This window comes from Cyrtonyx montezumae, unplaced genomic scaffold, assembly GCF_038088225.1.
Source record: "Cyrtonyx montezumae isolate F1298 unplaced genomic scaffold, pur_monq_1.0 scaffold_8, whole genome shotgun sequence".
NCBI lineage: Eukaryota > Metazoa > Chordata > Aves > Galliformes > Odontophoridae > Cyrtonyx > Cyrtonyx montezumae.
The window spans coordinates 116,304,444-116,320,518 of NW_027072089.1; the positions used below are offsets into that span (position 1 = coordinate 116,304,444).

The 16,075-nt window shown below is 34.1% G+C and overlaps 1 protein-coding gene across 5 annotated transcripts in view; it reads left to right on the forward strand.

Annotated features, from left to right (window-relative positions):
• The window catches only part of DGKB (diacylglycerol kinase beta), a 329,366-nt gene that overhangs the window by 85,518 nt on the left and 227,773 nt on the right, over window positions 1–16,075 (forward strand). For all 5 annotated transcript variants that reach the window (XM_065753425.1, XM_065753427.1, XM_065753426.1 and 2 more), the window contains 6 exons: window positions 2,642–2,691; window positions 3,654–3,728; window positions 4,260–4,379; window positions 12,226–12,343; window positions 15,171–15,259; window positions 15,339–15,455. In XM_065753425.1, coding sequence (XP_065609497.1) covers window positions 2,642–2,691; window positions 3,654–3,728; window positions 4,260–4,379; window positions 12,226–12,343; window positions 15,171–15,259; window positions 15,339–15,455 — 569 coding nt within the window. The remainder of the gene's footprint in view (window positions 1–2,641; window positions 2,692–3,653; window positions 3,729–4,259; window positions 4,380–12,225; window positions 12,344–15,170; window positions 15,260–15,338; window positions 15,456–16,075) is intronic.

Consider the following 16,075-nt stretch of genomic DNA (forward strand, 5'->3'; position numbering starts at 1 on the left):
AGAACGTGGAATTGATGGTCTCAACAAACCCTGATATAAACTAGAGGACTTTTAAAGATAAAATGCACTGAAAGGAAACAGTATTTGGAGTTTGAATGTATACTATCAACAGGTTTTCATAGGTTTACAAATAGTTCAGCAGATGAATAGCTTCTCTAACCCCTGTTAGCAGTGTATTCCTAGAAGTCTTCTGCACAATGAATCTCACGTATTTGAACCACTCAGCGTATCTATTTTTAAATGGTGTATGGACTAAATATATTCCAATCTGTCATGAAAGACATGCCTTGGAAGAACTCAAGTTCTCTTTTTAAGGACATAATGCATGGGTAAAAGTACATCTATAACATTAAGTACCTCCATGCTCTGTGGAACAACCATCCAACTTGATCTGTGGAAACTATTATCTATTCTCCCACACTATTGTTTTTGTATGTGTAAGAAAAGCCTCTTGAAAATATGCAAGGTACTTCTGAGGAAGTGAACAGTGGTATTTCACAGCTCAACTCCTCTTCCTTTAGTGACCCACTGATGGGAGACATTTTAGCTGACATTTGTGTGTGTCTTATAAGGGACATGATATCAGTGCAGACCATTCCTTAATTTGTATGTTTTCATTGATCTGCCCATGGTTGCCGGGCACATATCTCCAGTTCCCCAGTTTCTTCTGTAAAGGCTGTAATTTAAAAATTTTGGTGCTTCTGGGATGCCCCCTTTTGTCACTTCGAGGCTTAGAAGTCCAGAAGTTGCAGAGGATACTACAGCAGTGAAGCAAGTGGTCTAACATTTTCATTTTTATATTACATTTAAACATTATTTGCAAAAGAATGCACTCTCGTAATAGATGCATGTGGCCAGTCAGTGCTGACACGTAAGGGAGTATGAAAGGGATATAAAGAATTAACTTGGCCTCTGTAGTTTTTATTAGGAGTTTTATTCAGTTATTTTTATCGTTTTGTTGTTTTTCTCTTAGACTGGGTAAATCAGCAAGAACATTAATATTTAGAAGGGAATGAATGGAAAAGAAATTGCATACCATACCAGTAGGGTATTTACAGTCTAAAGAAGCACACAGATATCCAATACATATGTGAGTGGAGACTATTTGCTACATAAATTGAACAGTTATATTTGTTCTAATGACAAATTTGAAATATTCATTGATGTTGAAGGAGAAAATGATACACAAGTAGGAAGCACTGCTCCTCTGGAATGAGGAATGCTCAGGGAGATGCTAAACACGTTTTGCTTTTGTGATAGTTGAAGAGCGTTTCAACCACTGTATTACAATAGCACAGAAAGAGGAAGGAGAACCAAATGACTTGAACTTTATCACTTAATGATTCAGTGATTCTGTATGGAAACTGTGACTGCTTAATGTTATCTTTGCCAGATAATATTAGCTGTCTTACAATGAGCACAGCTCAGAAGCTTTGGCAGAAATGTATTAGTGCTGTAACAACTTCTGGTGGCTTTAATATTAACTGTTGTTTTTCACGGAAGCATTTCTGCAACATTTCTCAGGCTAAGAAACATATTCTTTTAGGTCATTTAGGCTATAATTAATGTAATTCTATAAATTGCAATGAAGTACTGGAGTAGAAATCTTCAATCTTATGCTACTACTCTTAAGAGTATTGTGAGATCATGTTGACTAATACTGATGAAGCGGTGGGAAGTTCAGTGATCAACTTTGGAAGCAGATAGGGGATGAAAGGCATTCATCCAAGCCATGTAGCTGTGAAGTGTGTTTTACTCTAAGTCAAATTCTTTTCAAGCTTCACTCTAATCACTCTCTTCTATTGTTGCCTGAAAAAGATAAGTTTTTCTTCCAGAATTTACTGGACTGTGGGAACATTTTAAATGGATCCATTGTATGGTATTGTTTACTGCTCAACAGGCCATATGTTATTTTTTTTCCAAGGCATCTAATAAGATTATTACTGCTTACATTTCACTATGAATTGAGCCATAACAGTGTCCTGCAACCACCTGTCTTTTTGCTTCCTTGAAAATAGATCTAGGGATTAGGGAGTTCAGATCTCCGACAAGATCAGAGATCTATCATCTCATAGATGATAGGAACTAAGAGTGAGGCTTGCCTGGACTATCTGTGAGGAATGTTTTTTGTTGGATTTGCCTGATGATGTACTTAAAATAATAATCTCCCATTTCACTTAGTGTAGATCAGAAAGCATTTTTAAAGCAATGTTCAATAGTAACAGCTGCAATCAGGAGAGTATAGTAGCATTGTGACTGAAGTATGCTTATCAATGTTTGGTTGACAAACTGCATGTTTTCCTGTGTCTGATGCCATGTCTAAGATTCTTCTGGTGGTTCTTCCTGTCAATTCAGATCAGATCATCTCTGGGAAGAACCAGGAACACATTCACAGACCAGCTTACCTGCTGGAGGGATTGCGTGGAAAAGGTGCAATTATATTTTACTGGAGGCAGTGTGGTAGGGGATTCACTGAGTGAACCTCCTGCAATACAAAATCTTTGGTGGATCTGCTGTTAGTATGATTGTTAAGGAAAAGGCTAATGCTTGTCTTTTGAAGCTCATCTTATCTTTTTAAACTAAAGAATGTTGTTACTATGTGTTTTAATTGAGTTTCCTTCTCTTTTTGTCCACTTTTTAGTTATGTTTCGTTTATATGATACAGATGGAAATGGATACCTGGATAGTTCGGTAACTTACAATTTTTTTGTGTGTGTTTTAAGACTATGCCCTAATGAAACCTATAGAAAACTGCATGAATCTTGAATTAATAGAACCACTGTAAATTATAGACAGTAGAAAGTTGCATGTTTTGAAAGCAGTCTTTGAGTACTTCTTCTGTTAAGCTGCTATTTCTACAAAACATAAACATTTTTAAATGCTGACAATGCTAATGTGTAGTCTTATTTTATACTCTTCTTATTTTTAATCATATTACTAGATAAAGTACAATGATATTGCTCCTAAAGCACTAATATGCATCTGAGAGATGTATATGAAAGCAACATTTGCAAAGATTCTGTTAAAACAGGAAAGCATTCCATACCTGAGTTTTGGATGTTCTGACTGTCTGTCTTGTGTACAAAAATCCTCCACTTCAGAAAATCGGGTCATACATATGGCAGTATACACTGTGTATCACTTCTAACTCCTCTTGAGTTTTGACTCTTTAAATTAATGGAGTTGAAGTCAGTGTAGTCCTGGAAATTGCACTTCTAAATTCTATGATTTTTTTTGTAAAAAGTGGCTTTTTTTTTTTTTTTATTAGTCTTTCATTCTTGTCAGATAAGGAATGCAAATAATTCCTAGCTAAGGAAGTTTTCCAAGTAGGAGCTGCCACTCCTTTCTTCTGCGCAGAAAACACTTTTTTTTTTTTTGTCAGGGTAAATATATCTATGTATATGTCAGATATTTGCTCTTAGAAATAGAATTGTCTTCTTATTCTGCTCAGTGGGTCTATGATTTTAAGCTTCACATGTTAAAATTTTTTTTTTCAATCAATTGTTTATCATTTAGCGATTAGAAGTGACGTTTTTTCTGTTTTAGTGCTGATAGTCACTGAATGCCAAGGGTTTGAATTATGAATTCTTTGCAGTAGTATTTATAATTTTAATATTGCATTAAATAGGATAATTTTTTTCTTTCATCTGTAGGAGCTGGAAAATATCATTGCACAAATGATGCATGTTGCAGAATACCTTGAATGGGATATTACTGAACTGAGCCCAGTAAGCATCACCAGTTTATGTGGTTATAGAGGCAGTTTTTATTCATTTTATAATTCTTCATGCCTACACGATACTCTAAATATTATCAAGATAAATAATAGTCTGTGCTCCCCTATGGCACTGAAAATTAACACTTTTCAAATACTTTTCTGATTGTATCTGCTACATAAGGCATTATTTGGTAAAGTTTAAGGCTTTTCTTCAGTGCATAAAGTAATTAATATTTATAACACACCTGATTTACTCATGAAAATTTCTTAACATTAATTGTGTCTTGTTTTTACATAGTAAGTACACAAGGGGCACTTTTGTTCAGGAAATTTAGGTGCTAATTATTAATATTAGGTCCTAGTTAAATGTAAATATAAATACTGCATTTCATTTGCTGAACTGCCACGACTCATTTTAGTATAGGTACCAAGTAAGTAACATTATATATATTTATTTGCACATAGATGAGAGGTCATAGATCCTACGTGTCTGGTAATGTTAGAGTGTGGAATTAATTAGTATTTTCATTAAACTGTGCAGATCCTTCATGAAATGATGGAAGAAATTGACTATGATCATGATGGCACTGTTTCCCTAGAAGAGTGGATCCAAGGAGGAATGACAACGATCCCACTCCTAGTCCTTCTTGGATTAGAGAATGTAAGTATTAACATCAGTGTCAAGTTTCTGCTTGCATGTCAGCATGGTCCTCAAGTCTTTTTTCTCTATAACCTGTATAATGAATGGCTTTACTTGTCTTTACTATGTCTGAATGATGTTTATAAAACAGAAGTGTGTCTTCCAAGTCCAAGCTACTTTTAAATGTCTGAAACAGCATCAGCTCTGAAGCTGAAAGTTATGAAGAGCTCATTAGTTTATCCTATTGACAGCATATAATGAATTGCTAGCTGCAGAAGCATCTTGTAAGAATGTTTTACTACCCATGTATATTTTATAGCTGGATTGAAGTGGTGTCTTGGCAACTCTACAAATGCTGTGTAGCTTAACCATAGTGGATTATGGGACAGTCTAGGTTAGAAGGAACTTTGCTTTGGAGATCAATTGTCCAGCACCATATTGAAAGCAGGGCGTCACATTATTTTATGCAGTGCCTTTTCAAATCCAGTCTTGAACATTTCCAGTGAGATGGGCCTAGTTCTGTGAGTGGCTGTTCCCAGTGTTTAATTGCTCTCATGGGATTTTTTATTTTTTTTTCCACACCAAGATGGAATTTCTCCTGCAGTAATTCTTGCCTCCTAGCTCTTATCCTATCATAATACATCAGTGTGAATATGTTCTTCCATCTTTTTAAGAACTGTATTAAGAAATAGTATTAAAGTGAACACTTAGACCAAAGGACGTAGTGTTATGAAAGAAGAGCTTAAGCACTATACATTTACAATATCACATTGAATACAAGACAAATGTAATAGAATCAATTTTATACCTGTTCAACACAGCTGTTTTATCTCTGGCATGTTGCCAGTGCCACCTGCTGTCCTGTATTTGAGCTAATTTTGAGCACATGTATCTTAGCATATGTTTCAAATGTTTTTGTTTGTTTGTTTGTTTGTTTGTTATAAAACATTTTATTTTATTTTCTAAAGTCTTTTGCAGTCACTAAGATAAAACTATACATAATATTTACCTTTCTCCAGTCAGTGTTATGTCCTGAACTAAATCTAGGCCATAGTTGCTCCATGGTGTCCCACTTTCACAAAGAATAGACAGAATTTCCATATAAAAGACAACTATGCATTTAGCAGTATATATAAAATTCATGTAAAATAATAACAATCAAACATTCAGCTCTTACAAATCAACTCACTGCAGTAATAGCTGAACTCAGGATAACTTACAGTCTATTTGGATCACTGCATGTACTAATTCCCAAATTCTATATTTATATTTATATGGGGCTCAGTGGAAAACAAAACAAAATAAAAAATGTACTACTTCTCTGTCATCAAAAGGCAAGTCTTTGTCAGTTTGTATTCCTTTACTTCCATGAATTTACCTTAAGTACAGGGCAGCAAATTCTCTGTAGAAAACAGTATAGGAGATAACTGATGGTTATATCCCATACGTATTTCTCGTTTACAGCAGATGTTGCAGCTATTCTGGGAGCATTTTGCAGTGTCTGCACTTCTTTCTCATTTTAAAACTACTTAATTCTGTGGTAAATTAATGTAAGTCTTTTTGTAGAGGATAATTTTCATGTTAAATCAAAAGCCATGTTATTAGAAAGGAACTGTATAAATGTACATTATTAGACAACTTAATCTTTTGAATAGTTTTACTAGTTATTAGGCAATTTATCCTGCTGTTAGTCATTTTACTAAAGAAGTAATAAAAACACATAAGCAGTGATCAAACTTCTGTAGTCTGCTATCTGCATGGGTCAGCTTCTTTCCACACTACTACATGAATTGAAGAAACTGAAATGTATGTTGGTGAATATTGCTGAAGAAAGTGTTTTAATTCCATGGAAAAAAAAAAAGCCAGAAACTGCCTTTATTATCAGTTAGGATAGTTTTATAAATTGAAAATCAGTAAATAAGTGAAAAGAATGGATAGAATAGCAATTTAATGTGTTTTTTTTCCATATATATTTTTACTTTAATGTGGATTAAAAGACTTACCTAAAGAGCTGTACAAGCTGTGTTGCTTATCATTTACTAAAAAATTACTAACAAATTATGTTTAGTAAGTTAAGTTAATAAATTCAAGTAGAAATAAATTTCAATCTAGTATGTGAATCTAAGGATTGTGTCTGTAACTTCTTTAGAAGAAAAGAAAACAAAATCAAATAAAATGTCTGATACCAGTGAAGACTTGTATTAGTTTGGGGAGAGGGAGGAGATGAGGCTAGCACATTATTAACTTCAGCATACCTAATGCTTACATAGAGCTTTAACATATATCTATTATAATAATTATTGTATATTAATTTTATCTTAAAAAGAAAGAAAGAAAGAAAATGAATTATAGAGGAAACTTGTTTAAGTACTGCAATTTTTAGAAATAAATGAGGCCTTTTTTTTTTTCTTTTCTTTTTCCTTATTGTTACACTTTAGTCTGCAGTTATCACAGTTCTTGTCAACTTTTCAGTGTTTGTTTTTCCTTCTTAAGGCAATAGCTTCTTTGTCTCCCCTGCAAATACCGGTTGTACGCAGATGTTCTTCCTAATCACACCTTCTGATTGATAATTGCAGTTTGGGGAAGTGGCTTGATATGTATTAGTGACCATTAGGCCATTTATTCTAATCCTTCACAGTAGAAGCCTTCGAAGATTCTGACTTTTTTTATTTTATTCTACTTTAAGTCAATGAAAACTGTCAGCGAGGTTTGAGAGATGATTCATCGACTGTCCAAACAGAAGTCCACATGTCCTTTGCAGTTTTGGCACAAAAAGCTATTTAACAACAATTTGTTCTTAAGGAGTGTTGTCAGCTAGATATTATATTCTGCTCTGTACTGGGAGTTCCACACTTGCGTAGTATTAGTCCACTCCATAATGATAGAAGCACTTGATTAATGCTAGAAAATAATTCTTCATCAGCTATTTATTGTATTGAATCGTTACTGTCACCTCTGCCAGCTATTGTACAGTGGGTAGCTAGCTATAAACTACAAGTTTGTAGGCACTGGTGTATATAAATCTTTAGTTTTGCAGTGGAAAATGTGTTATTCTCTCCTTGGCAACCACTAGATGTCACCATTGCACTGTAGCTGATAATCTATAGCGGCTTGAAAAGCTGCCCTAAGGTAAAATTCAGCAATAGGGAATGCTTCATAACTACCATAAATTGTCATCAATAATCTGAAAACAGGCTGCTGTGTCTTTCTTTTAAAACTTTCTATCTCCTTCTTCTCTCTCAAAGCAAATGCTCTCTGAATATATAAAATCAAGAAACAAATCTCAGTGAGGCATAAGAATTTCTGTAGAAGTGTGACAGTGCTTTAGATAAAACTGAATGCCGTTGCTCCTACAGTTTTGCTTTGGATCCTCAAACAGAAAATATTTTTATATTATAGCCAATGAAGTTAAAAGATAGCTTTTGAATAGAATACTTGAGTGTGAGTCCACGTGTGGAAAATGCAGCTTTTTATATTGTTTGTTATATTGACCATGACTTGCTTTTTGAGCTTTGAGTATATTAAATTGGAACCCAATTGATAACTAGAAACCATTTCCGATTCTGGTGTTGGATCTGTTGCACCACGAGGAGACTTTCCCAGGCTGAGCACTGAAATGGTTGTTTAATACTTAGGCAGCCTGGTAATCTCATATTCCTTTTGTTCAGAGAGGAATGAGGTATATCTGCCTGCCTATATAAGAATTTGTAGCTTATCTACACTATTAGTGCAAACTCTCCAGTTGTAAGTAGATTCATCCAAAGCGATCTGAGAAGCTGTTTTAGCAATATCATTGCATGTCCTTGCCAGAAGAGGGAGTCATGCCAATGCTTTGTGAGATTTCTAACCAGGAGCTGGAGAAAAAATACAGAGTGAATACTGGTTTTTCGACTGTGATATCTACTTTTACACTATGCTCACTCCCACTGCTTTGTAGGAGGTTTGAAAGTTCCTTTCTGTTTGCCTGTAGGTTGTTAAAAGCCCAGGAGAAACCTTTCTGAGTATAAGATAAATGACATTTCATAAAGAGATACAAATTTAATGTTACTTAAAATATAATTACTGCAGCATTTCTAGTGACTTCTAATTCAGGAACAGAGAAACATGGTGGAGGAGCCACAAAAGTGGCTAATTATGAAGCTTGTCTCAAGAAATGAATTTACTCTCCTGTGCTTCCTTTTCTCTTCCCTGCTGTCATTTCCTGATGTGCATCTTAATACCTAGGCATTTCTGGGTGAACAGACTATTATACTGGTCAGTTGAAGAATGGGGTCAAAAACTTTTATCAGTTTTTCAAGTATTTCTTCCTCCTGCCCCAAGCAGCCATGTGCATTCCCACCCACCCTACGGAGTGCACAGAAATTCTTGGAAGTTAGGAACTCTCCCAAAGGTCATGTCTCTTGAATGAGATTACTCCTTTTCCTGTTGAAACAGAGTTTGAACTCTCTCTCTCCAAACCCAAAGAAACAAAACAAAATCTGACATGAGTTCTTTACCAACAATTCAGCAAAGAAATGTGGAACTTAACTGCATTTATATTTAAATGAGGTGCTGTGTGATTTAATGGACACTTCTCACTTTCCCAGTAACAAAACAGTACTCAAAGATCAGTCATAAAAATGTCTTCAGGTCATATAAATATTTTTAAAAGAAATAAAAGCCAAACAGTAATAAGCCACAAAAGAATAACTTAGCAGGCTCCCTTTCATACTTCTCCCTTGATTGCTTGTTACTGAGTCTTCTCATAGGAACAACTGAGCATGCAGTCTGTATGGCTATTTTTGTAGGGAGTGATACTTGCTGGGATAAAAAAAAATCTCTTGCAATTTATTTATTTCTTTATTTTTAATCTCAGAATCTGGGGTTTTGTGCTTGAAACCTCAAGATCTCTATGTTGTCTTTTTATTTACAAATATCTGAGAAGCTGTAGTAAATTTATGTTAGACCTGTCCAGGGATGTGTAGCTAAATTCTGTGAAAGTTTCTACTGATTCTAAGGCTGTTTTTTTTCTTGGTTGATTTGCTTTTTAAGGTCAGGTCCTTCTGGCAATCAAATCTGTGGCAGAAAGGTCAGAAGCATAAGTTAAGAGAGCCATTGTTAACAAAATAAATGTTACCCTTGTCATTATGTGCTAAAGTCTGCATATGGCATATGGAGGCTTCATTTTCAGTGATGTATAATGAAGTGAGGAAGAGATTTTTACTGTACCTGCCCTACTTTGAGATTTTCTTAATGACTATTTGTTTTTAAACTCTTTCTCAGGATATGGAAGCAAAATTACTGAATGCCAATAAATGCACCTATGTGTCAGAACTGTGGATTTTATTCATACTTAAAGACTTGCATTGAGAGGGCTTTGTTTCATGTTATGTCTTTTTTTTTTTCCTTGGCAGTGTTTTAAAAAGTTATGTGCATGCATAATCATATGCAGCACTTTATTGCTGATTTTTGGCAGTGCACAAGAGCAAAAATTTAATTTGCTATTTTCCAAAAGTGCATTGTGTTTATGTAATGGATTTGCATCAGTTGCAGTCTGTAACACAGTTAAGTGTTTTAATTGGCAGAACACCCACATCAAGACTTGTTTGTTTTTCTGATAAGGAAAATGCCAGCTAAGTTGGTCCATATGTTCTCTTCAAATAAGAAGCGACATATTCACATGTAATAGCCACTCTTTAAAAATAAAATTTAAATTTAAAAATTAACACAAAACTAATGTAAAAGAGGGTCATTTTTATGCATAATCATGAACTATTGTTATTTTTCAGAAATAGTAAGTATTTTTGTGAATAAAAGCTGGTCAGCCTGCATTTTAAATGCTTGTGATTTATGACTGTATCTATTGATGACCCAAGTAATATATGTTGGTGGGTTTTTTTTGTTTTGTTTTTGTTTTGTTTTGTTTTTGTTTTTTCTTCATATGGATTTACATGGTATTTATTGTCTATTGAGTAACTTTACTTTCAGAAGACTTGAACCTTACCTAATGTGTTGTAGTTTAGCAATACTTTAAAAATATTTTGAATGGTGTGATAAAATAGGAATCAGAAGAGAAGTTGAAGAACTCCTTTTAATGAAATACATCCTCTTCAGCTGCCAGTCATGGGGGAGCTTGACAGGCTTCTAGGGCTCCACAGCTGCAGAATCTATTTCTGTTTCTTCAGGGGAAATTGCAAAACTTTCACACTCTGCCAGCCTGATAATCCCACATTAAGCAACCACACTGCAACCCACATTAGGACCCTCACATTGCTCAGTGGCCAGAGGTGACGTTTGAACTCCTGCTGGTAGGATCAGGGGAACTCCATTTGAGTTCTGATCTCAGTTCTTTTTGTTTGTAAGTAATTTGTAGGAATTATTCAAAACTGTGTTCTGGCTAGGACCTGCCTTTTAACCAAGTGTTCTTAACTTCTGGAAGTGCTGATTTGGGTTAGGTTTGTTTGTTTGTTTGTTTGTTTTTTCTCATGAGGATGAAGAATTCTTCATTGTTTTTTGACTTGTCATTTACAACTAACCTCTAGAATAGAGCCAAACAAACTTTTAAGGGCGTAACTCATGCAGTATCTGCTTATAAACAACATTTTTAAATTAAAATTTATGTCCACTTACATTGACAGTGAAAACCATTATATTATTGAGAATCATCAGGAACATTGTATGTACTAGATGGCAAACATTCTTGTAGCTTAATATGAGAAATCAGAAGCTGGATAAGAAACAGCTGTTGATGTGTCTTCCTTTAAACATGTGCCAGTTCATGTTTGTATTGAAATGACCCAAAATACCATGCCATTCAGTAATGTGCAAAATCTAACTGCTGTAGGTTGTTTCCAGCTGATAGATGTGAACAACTTTTGTTCTACTGGATGTCATATTCATTGAAATAATAGATTTAAAGAGAAATTTCATTAGGTTAATCTCATTTTTAATTCAAAACCACTGATAATTGTAAAAAATAAAAAAAAAAAGTCTGACAACAACCCTTGACAATAAGTTTAGAATTTGCAGAATTAATTGTGTATAATTTGCAATCTGTAAAAATGCGCATTGTTTTACCAACCATATAACAGTCCAACTCCAGAATGGTTCCATTTAGAAGGAAGCGAGAGGACTGTGCAACTGAAAGCTTAGTTTCATTAACATTTCATAACATTTTAGTTGAAGCATGGTTTAAGCTGGGCTACTGAGTTTATTGGTCTGCTCATGCAACATTTGAGCATAGTACCAAAACTAAGGGAAAAAACATAGGACTAATTTTAAAGGAATTAAATTTTTAGAGAAGAGCTCCAGAATGTAAAACCCTTAAATACTTGCTTTTTGTTTGACTTTTGGCAGAGTTTAGTGTAAATTAGAGCTGGCATTATGTATTATTGTGGTTAGGTTAGTTGTTGTTATGTTCCACTTCACCTCTAATGATTCGTGCTTCTTTCTGAGGGTCTTTAAGAGTGTCTGTGAATTTTTCTAAATCTTTTCTGTTGTTGCATTTGGGGATTTTTACATTCTAAGCAGTAGCATATTTATTTTTAGGATTAGTCTAGAGCAAATTTTAGTTGGTTTTAAAACTAATTACAATTGCATATCATCCTAGATTTAGTGCTAGCATTGTTGTGCACTGTAGACAACAACCTGGTGTTATTTTCTGAGTCATTTTTGAAACACATGGACATCCATGAGCTTCTGAAGAATTTTTTTATTATATCATTGCTTGTGTATTTAGAATGATGATACTGTGATCTGGTGCAGAGCATTAAATGAAGTAACAGATTGTATTTTACGTTCTTGAGTCAATCTCCAATTTTTATTGGCACTTATATATTTCATTGTTTATTTTATTAAGTAAAATCTGTTTCTTTTACATCCTGCGCAGAATGTGAAAGATGATGGGCAGCATGTATGGAGACTGAAGCACTTTAACAAGCCTGCTTACTGTAATCTTTGCTTGAACATGCTAATCGGAGTAGGCAAGCAAGGCCTCTGCTGTTCTTGTGAGTATGAGCATTTCAGTGTCCATTTGCATTTATCACTGTTCCTAGAAGTGTTGCATTTTCTGCATAACAAAGAACTAGTGGCTTCCCGGTACAAACCCATTGCCAGCACAGTGTTGCTTTCCTCTTTGTTTCCTGTGATTAAGTGGTCCAGATTATATTATTAATTTTTTAGAATATAAGGCTTTAAAAACAGCTGTTTTCGCTACTTACAATAACTCTCAGTTGACTTTGTATTATTTTTTATTTCTTTTTGCTTAGCAAGTATCATGCTTAAAACACAACCTTATATTTTAGTGTTCCTCTTTTGTCTTTACAAGTAATTATTCATATTCTTTAATAGGCATACTTGGTCTGCTAATAGACATGTACTTTAGTAAGTGTTCTTAGATACTTGCTTAGTATATAACTCCTATAGTTATATACTATAGGAGTTATTACTATAGTTAGTTATTCAAATGTCCCACAATTATTGTTTTGTTAACTGTAAAGGTAAAAATCTCAGTTTTCTCACAACTAGTTATCTAGTTAAGATTCTGTAAATAATACTTCTAAAGTTTTGCATGTTTACTTGGTTTGCAAGTATAAGAGTCATTTTCACCATTCATTTACATATTGATTGATTATAGATTTTGATACAAAAAAAGAATAAATACTGCATCTCATCTGGCTTTCTTTAGACAGTTGGATGCAATTACTACAGTTGACTTGAGTTATATTCTGTATATCTCAAAATAATTTGTCTCACCAGCTCATATGCTGTATGTTGATACCTCAAGTCTTGCTAAAAGATACCTCTTCTCTGCTTGAATATTTCAAGACATAGATGATCCATAACTTGTTTTTTTTTTTTTTTTTGGTTAATCATTGTCTATTGATTTATTTATTAAACAAGGACCTGATAACTGATTTGAATATGTCTGGTAGGTGGTTCTAATTAATCTGTTTGTGTAATGCCCTTCCACATTAGATTGATGAGTATATTGTCTTCATGATAGTCACCTTTCTTCAAGTCACTTTTCATTATTAATTTTGGGAAATTAATCAATTTCTTAGTTTAAGTTAGTTTCTCCATTTTTGATATGAAGGCCCATCACAGCTGTTCAGACCTTTCAAACTGTACAGTTCTATTGATACAATCTGAATTTGGACTTAATGAGTGATGGTTTTGGAACCAATGATTTCTTGCTACTCTGTGGACCACAAATCTCTTTAAAACACAATTGAGATATAAATCCCCCATGTATTGGTTTTTATATTGTATAATTTAATTCACAGTGCTATGGTATTAAAGATACATGTTAAAAAAGGTAATAAAAGGAATTTGAATAGATAGAAATTTCAGATAAAGGAATACTGATGAAAGTGGAGTATATATTAAATGCTGAATTGACTGTTAGATCATGAACGTTCTTTACATCCATTTGTCCAAAAAGAATATTTAAACTTTATCCTTATGAGGAAACAGCACATATATGTTTGAAAGTAAAGGTTCTATTCAGCAAACAGTGTAGATCTCTGTTGGTAGTTACTAGAAACATGTAGATAAGTTATAAAAAATAAACTACCACAGAACAACCAGCTTTACAAGAGCTTTAATTTTTTTTTTGTTGTTGTTGTTCCAATGTACCTCTTCTAAATTTATTTGTTATTCTGCTTGGCATTTATTTGGGAAGTAGAACAATCCCAGAGCAGCTGAAGAACTTTCACCTGTTTCTTTCAGTTACTTCACGCAGGAAGGGACATTAGTCTACTTAGAGAACTACTTCTCTATTTCTTTATCTGACTTAGCTTTTCCAGTGTATTTTCATAGCATTGCTATATATTTCATTATTTGCATTTTAGATTGTGTGGGAGAAAAAAAAAAAAAAAGAAACTGCAGGGGGCCTCACCATCCCTCCATGGTCCAATCAACAATGTTACTCCCTGCAGTTTGTCTGATTAATGGTTGCGTCTCCCACTGGGTTTGTGTAATAGGTGCAAGCAAGGTGTTTAGAAGTACTTTGTGCTTAATTGCTGTCGAGGTCAAAAGCGTGAGGCAAGTACCGTGCAGTGTGAAATTCATTCTCAGTTTTTAATAGTTGGCTCTGCTGAATGCAGGTATTAGATGTGGCATTACAGCTAGGCATGGTGCTATAGTGGAGGTCAGATCTTTGCACTGTACACTGACACACACACGTTTTCCAAATGCAGCTAGGATAATGTTTAAAGACCTAATCCACAACAATAGTTACCTAATGCAGATTTGAGGAGGATGTGTGTGGGGAAAAATGGTTTAGAAAAGGAAGCATCTCTGGAGATAGCATTTGGGAAAGTAAGAGTTAAATTGGGATGCTTACGTGAAATGCAAGAAGAACAATTGCTATCAGAAAATGGACTAATCAACCATTTAAGATTTATAAATCAATAGAAGGAACAACATAAACTCATTGGTTTTTATTTTTGTGCTTGCCAGCTGCTCTCATGCCTACAGTTTGTAAAATATAGATTTCTTTCTACAAGCAGATAATACCAACCCATTTGGCAGTCTTCACTTTGTCTTTAATATTTTTGTCATTTGGCAATTATTGTGAAAAAATGTAGGGAGCTCTGATTTAATTAAGCATTTCCTGTTATGCAATGATACTGCATTCTTGGATTTTTCACATGTGTAATATTTCCTGTTCTAATTGGCCTTTTGTATTCCATGGAAAAAGCAGTCTAGTTTGGCTTTTCATTGACTGATTGGATTGATTATATAGAGATGACATGCTGATAGAGCTGGTACATAAAAATGTAGTCAGAAAAATCATAGCTTTACCATCTATTAATGCATTTCTTTTTTCAGTTTGCAAGTATACAGTCCATGAGCGCTGTGTCTCAAGAGCTCCTGCGTCTTGCATCAAAACATATGTGAAGTCCAAAAAGAATACTGATGTAAGTTTGGGACAACATTACCTTTACCATCTACCTATTAATTTAGTAACATTATATCTACCACGCTTTTCTTTTGCAGGTAATGCATCATTTTTGGGTGGAAGGAAATTGTCCGACAAAATGTGATAAATGTCATAAAACCATAAAATGTTACCAAGGCTTGACTGGACTCCACTGTGTTTGGTGTCAGATCACAGTGAGTACTTGCTCTGTACTTGATCTTTAGCACATTTTGGAGAGAGGAAAATCTGCGTTGTTTTCATAGCTGCATAATTCAAAAAGTCTCATTTACTATTATTTTTTTTTCCCCGTCAGAAACAGATAATATATATTTAAGAAATATTAGATAAATGCTAATATTAGATAAAATTAGATAATAGATAAATGCAGAATGTCCATAGGAATACTTAATTGTTGTAACGAAATAAATGTGTAGTATGCTTTGAGACAATACACAAATAATGTACATCATTCAAAAATAACGGAATGCCCAATATATATTAAAGAGTCTTTGTGAAAGAGTTTTTATTACTGGTAAAAGTCAAGGTCGTGGTGAAGTTAGAGCAAAATCCTAATTTGTGATATACTGACAGGCAAATGAAATTGAGGACATCTGGTAGGATACAGCGATTTCAAGTGTAGCAGAGGCATTGTGATAATATACTAATCTGTGCACCAAGCCTAATACATAACAACTTCTGTGCACTCCTTATTCAGCAGGAACCAATAACTGGAACTAATGACATTCAAGGAACACTGCCCTTATAACTGAGATCTTCATGCTAGACAGAACAATGCTAGTATTTCTATTTCTAG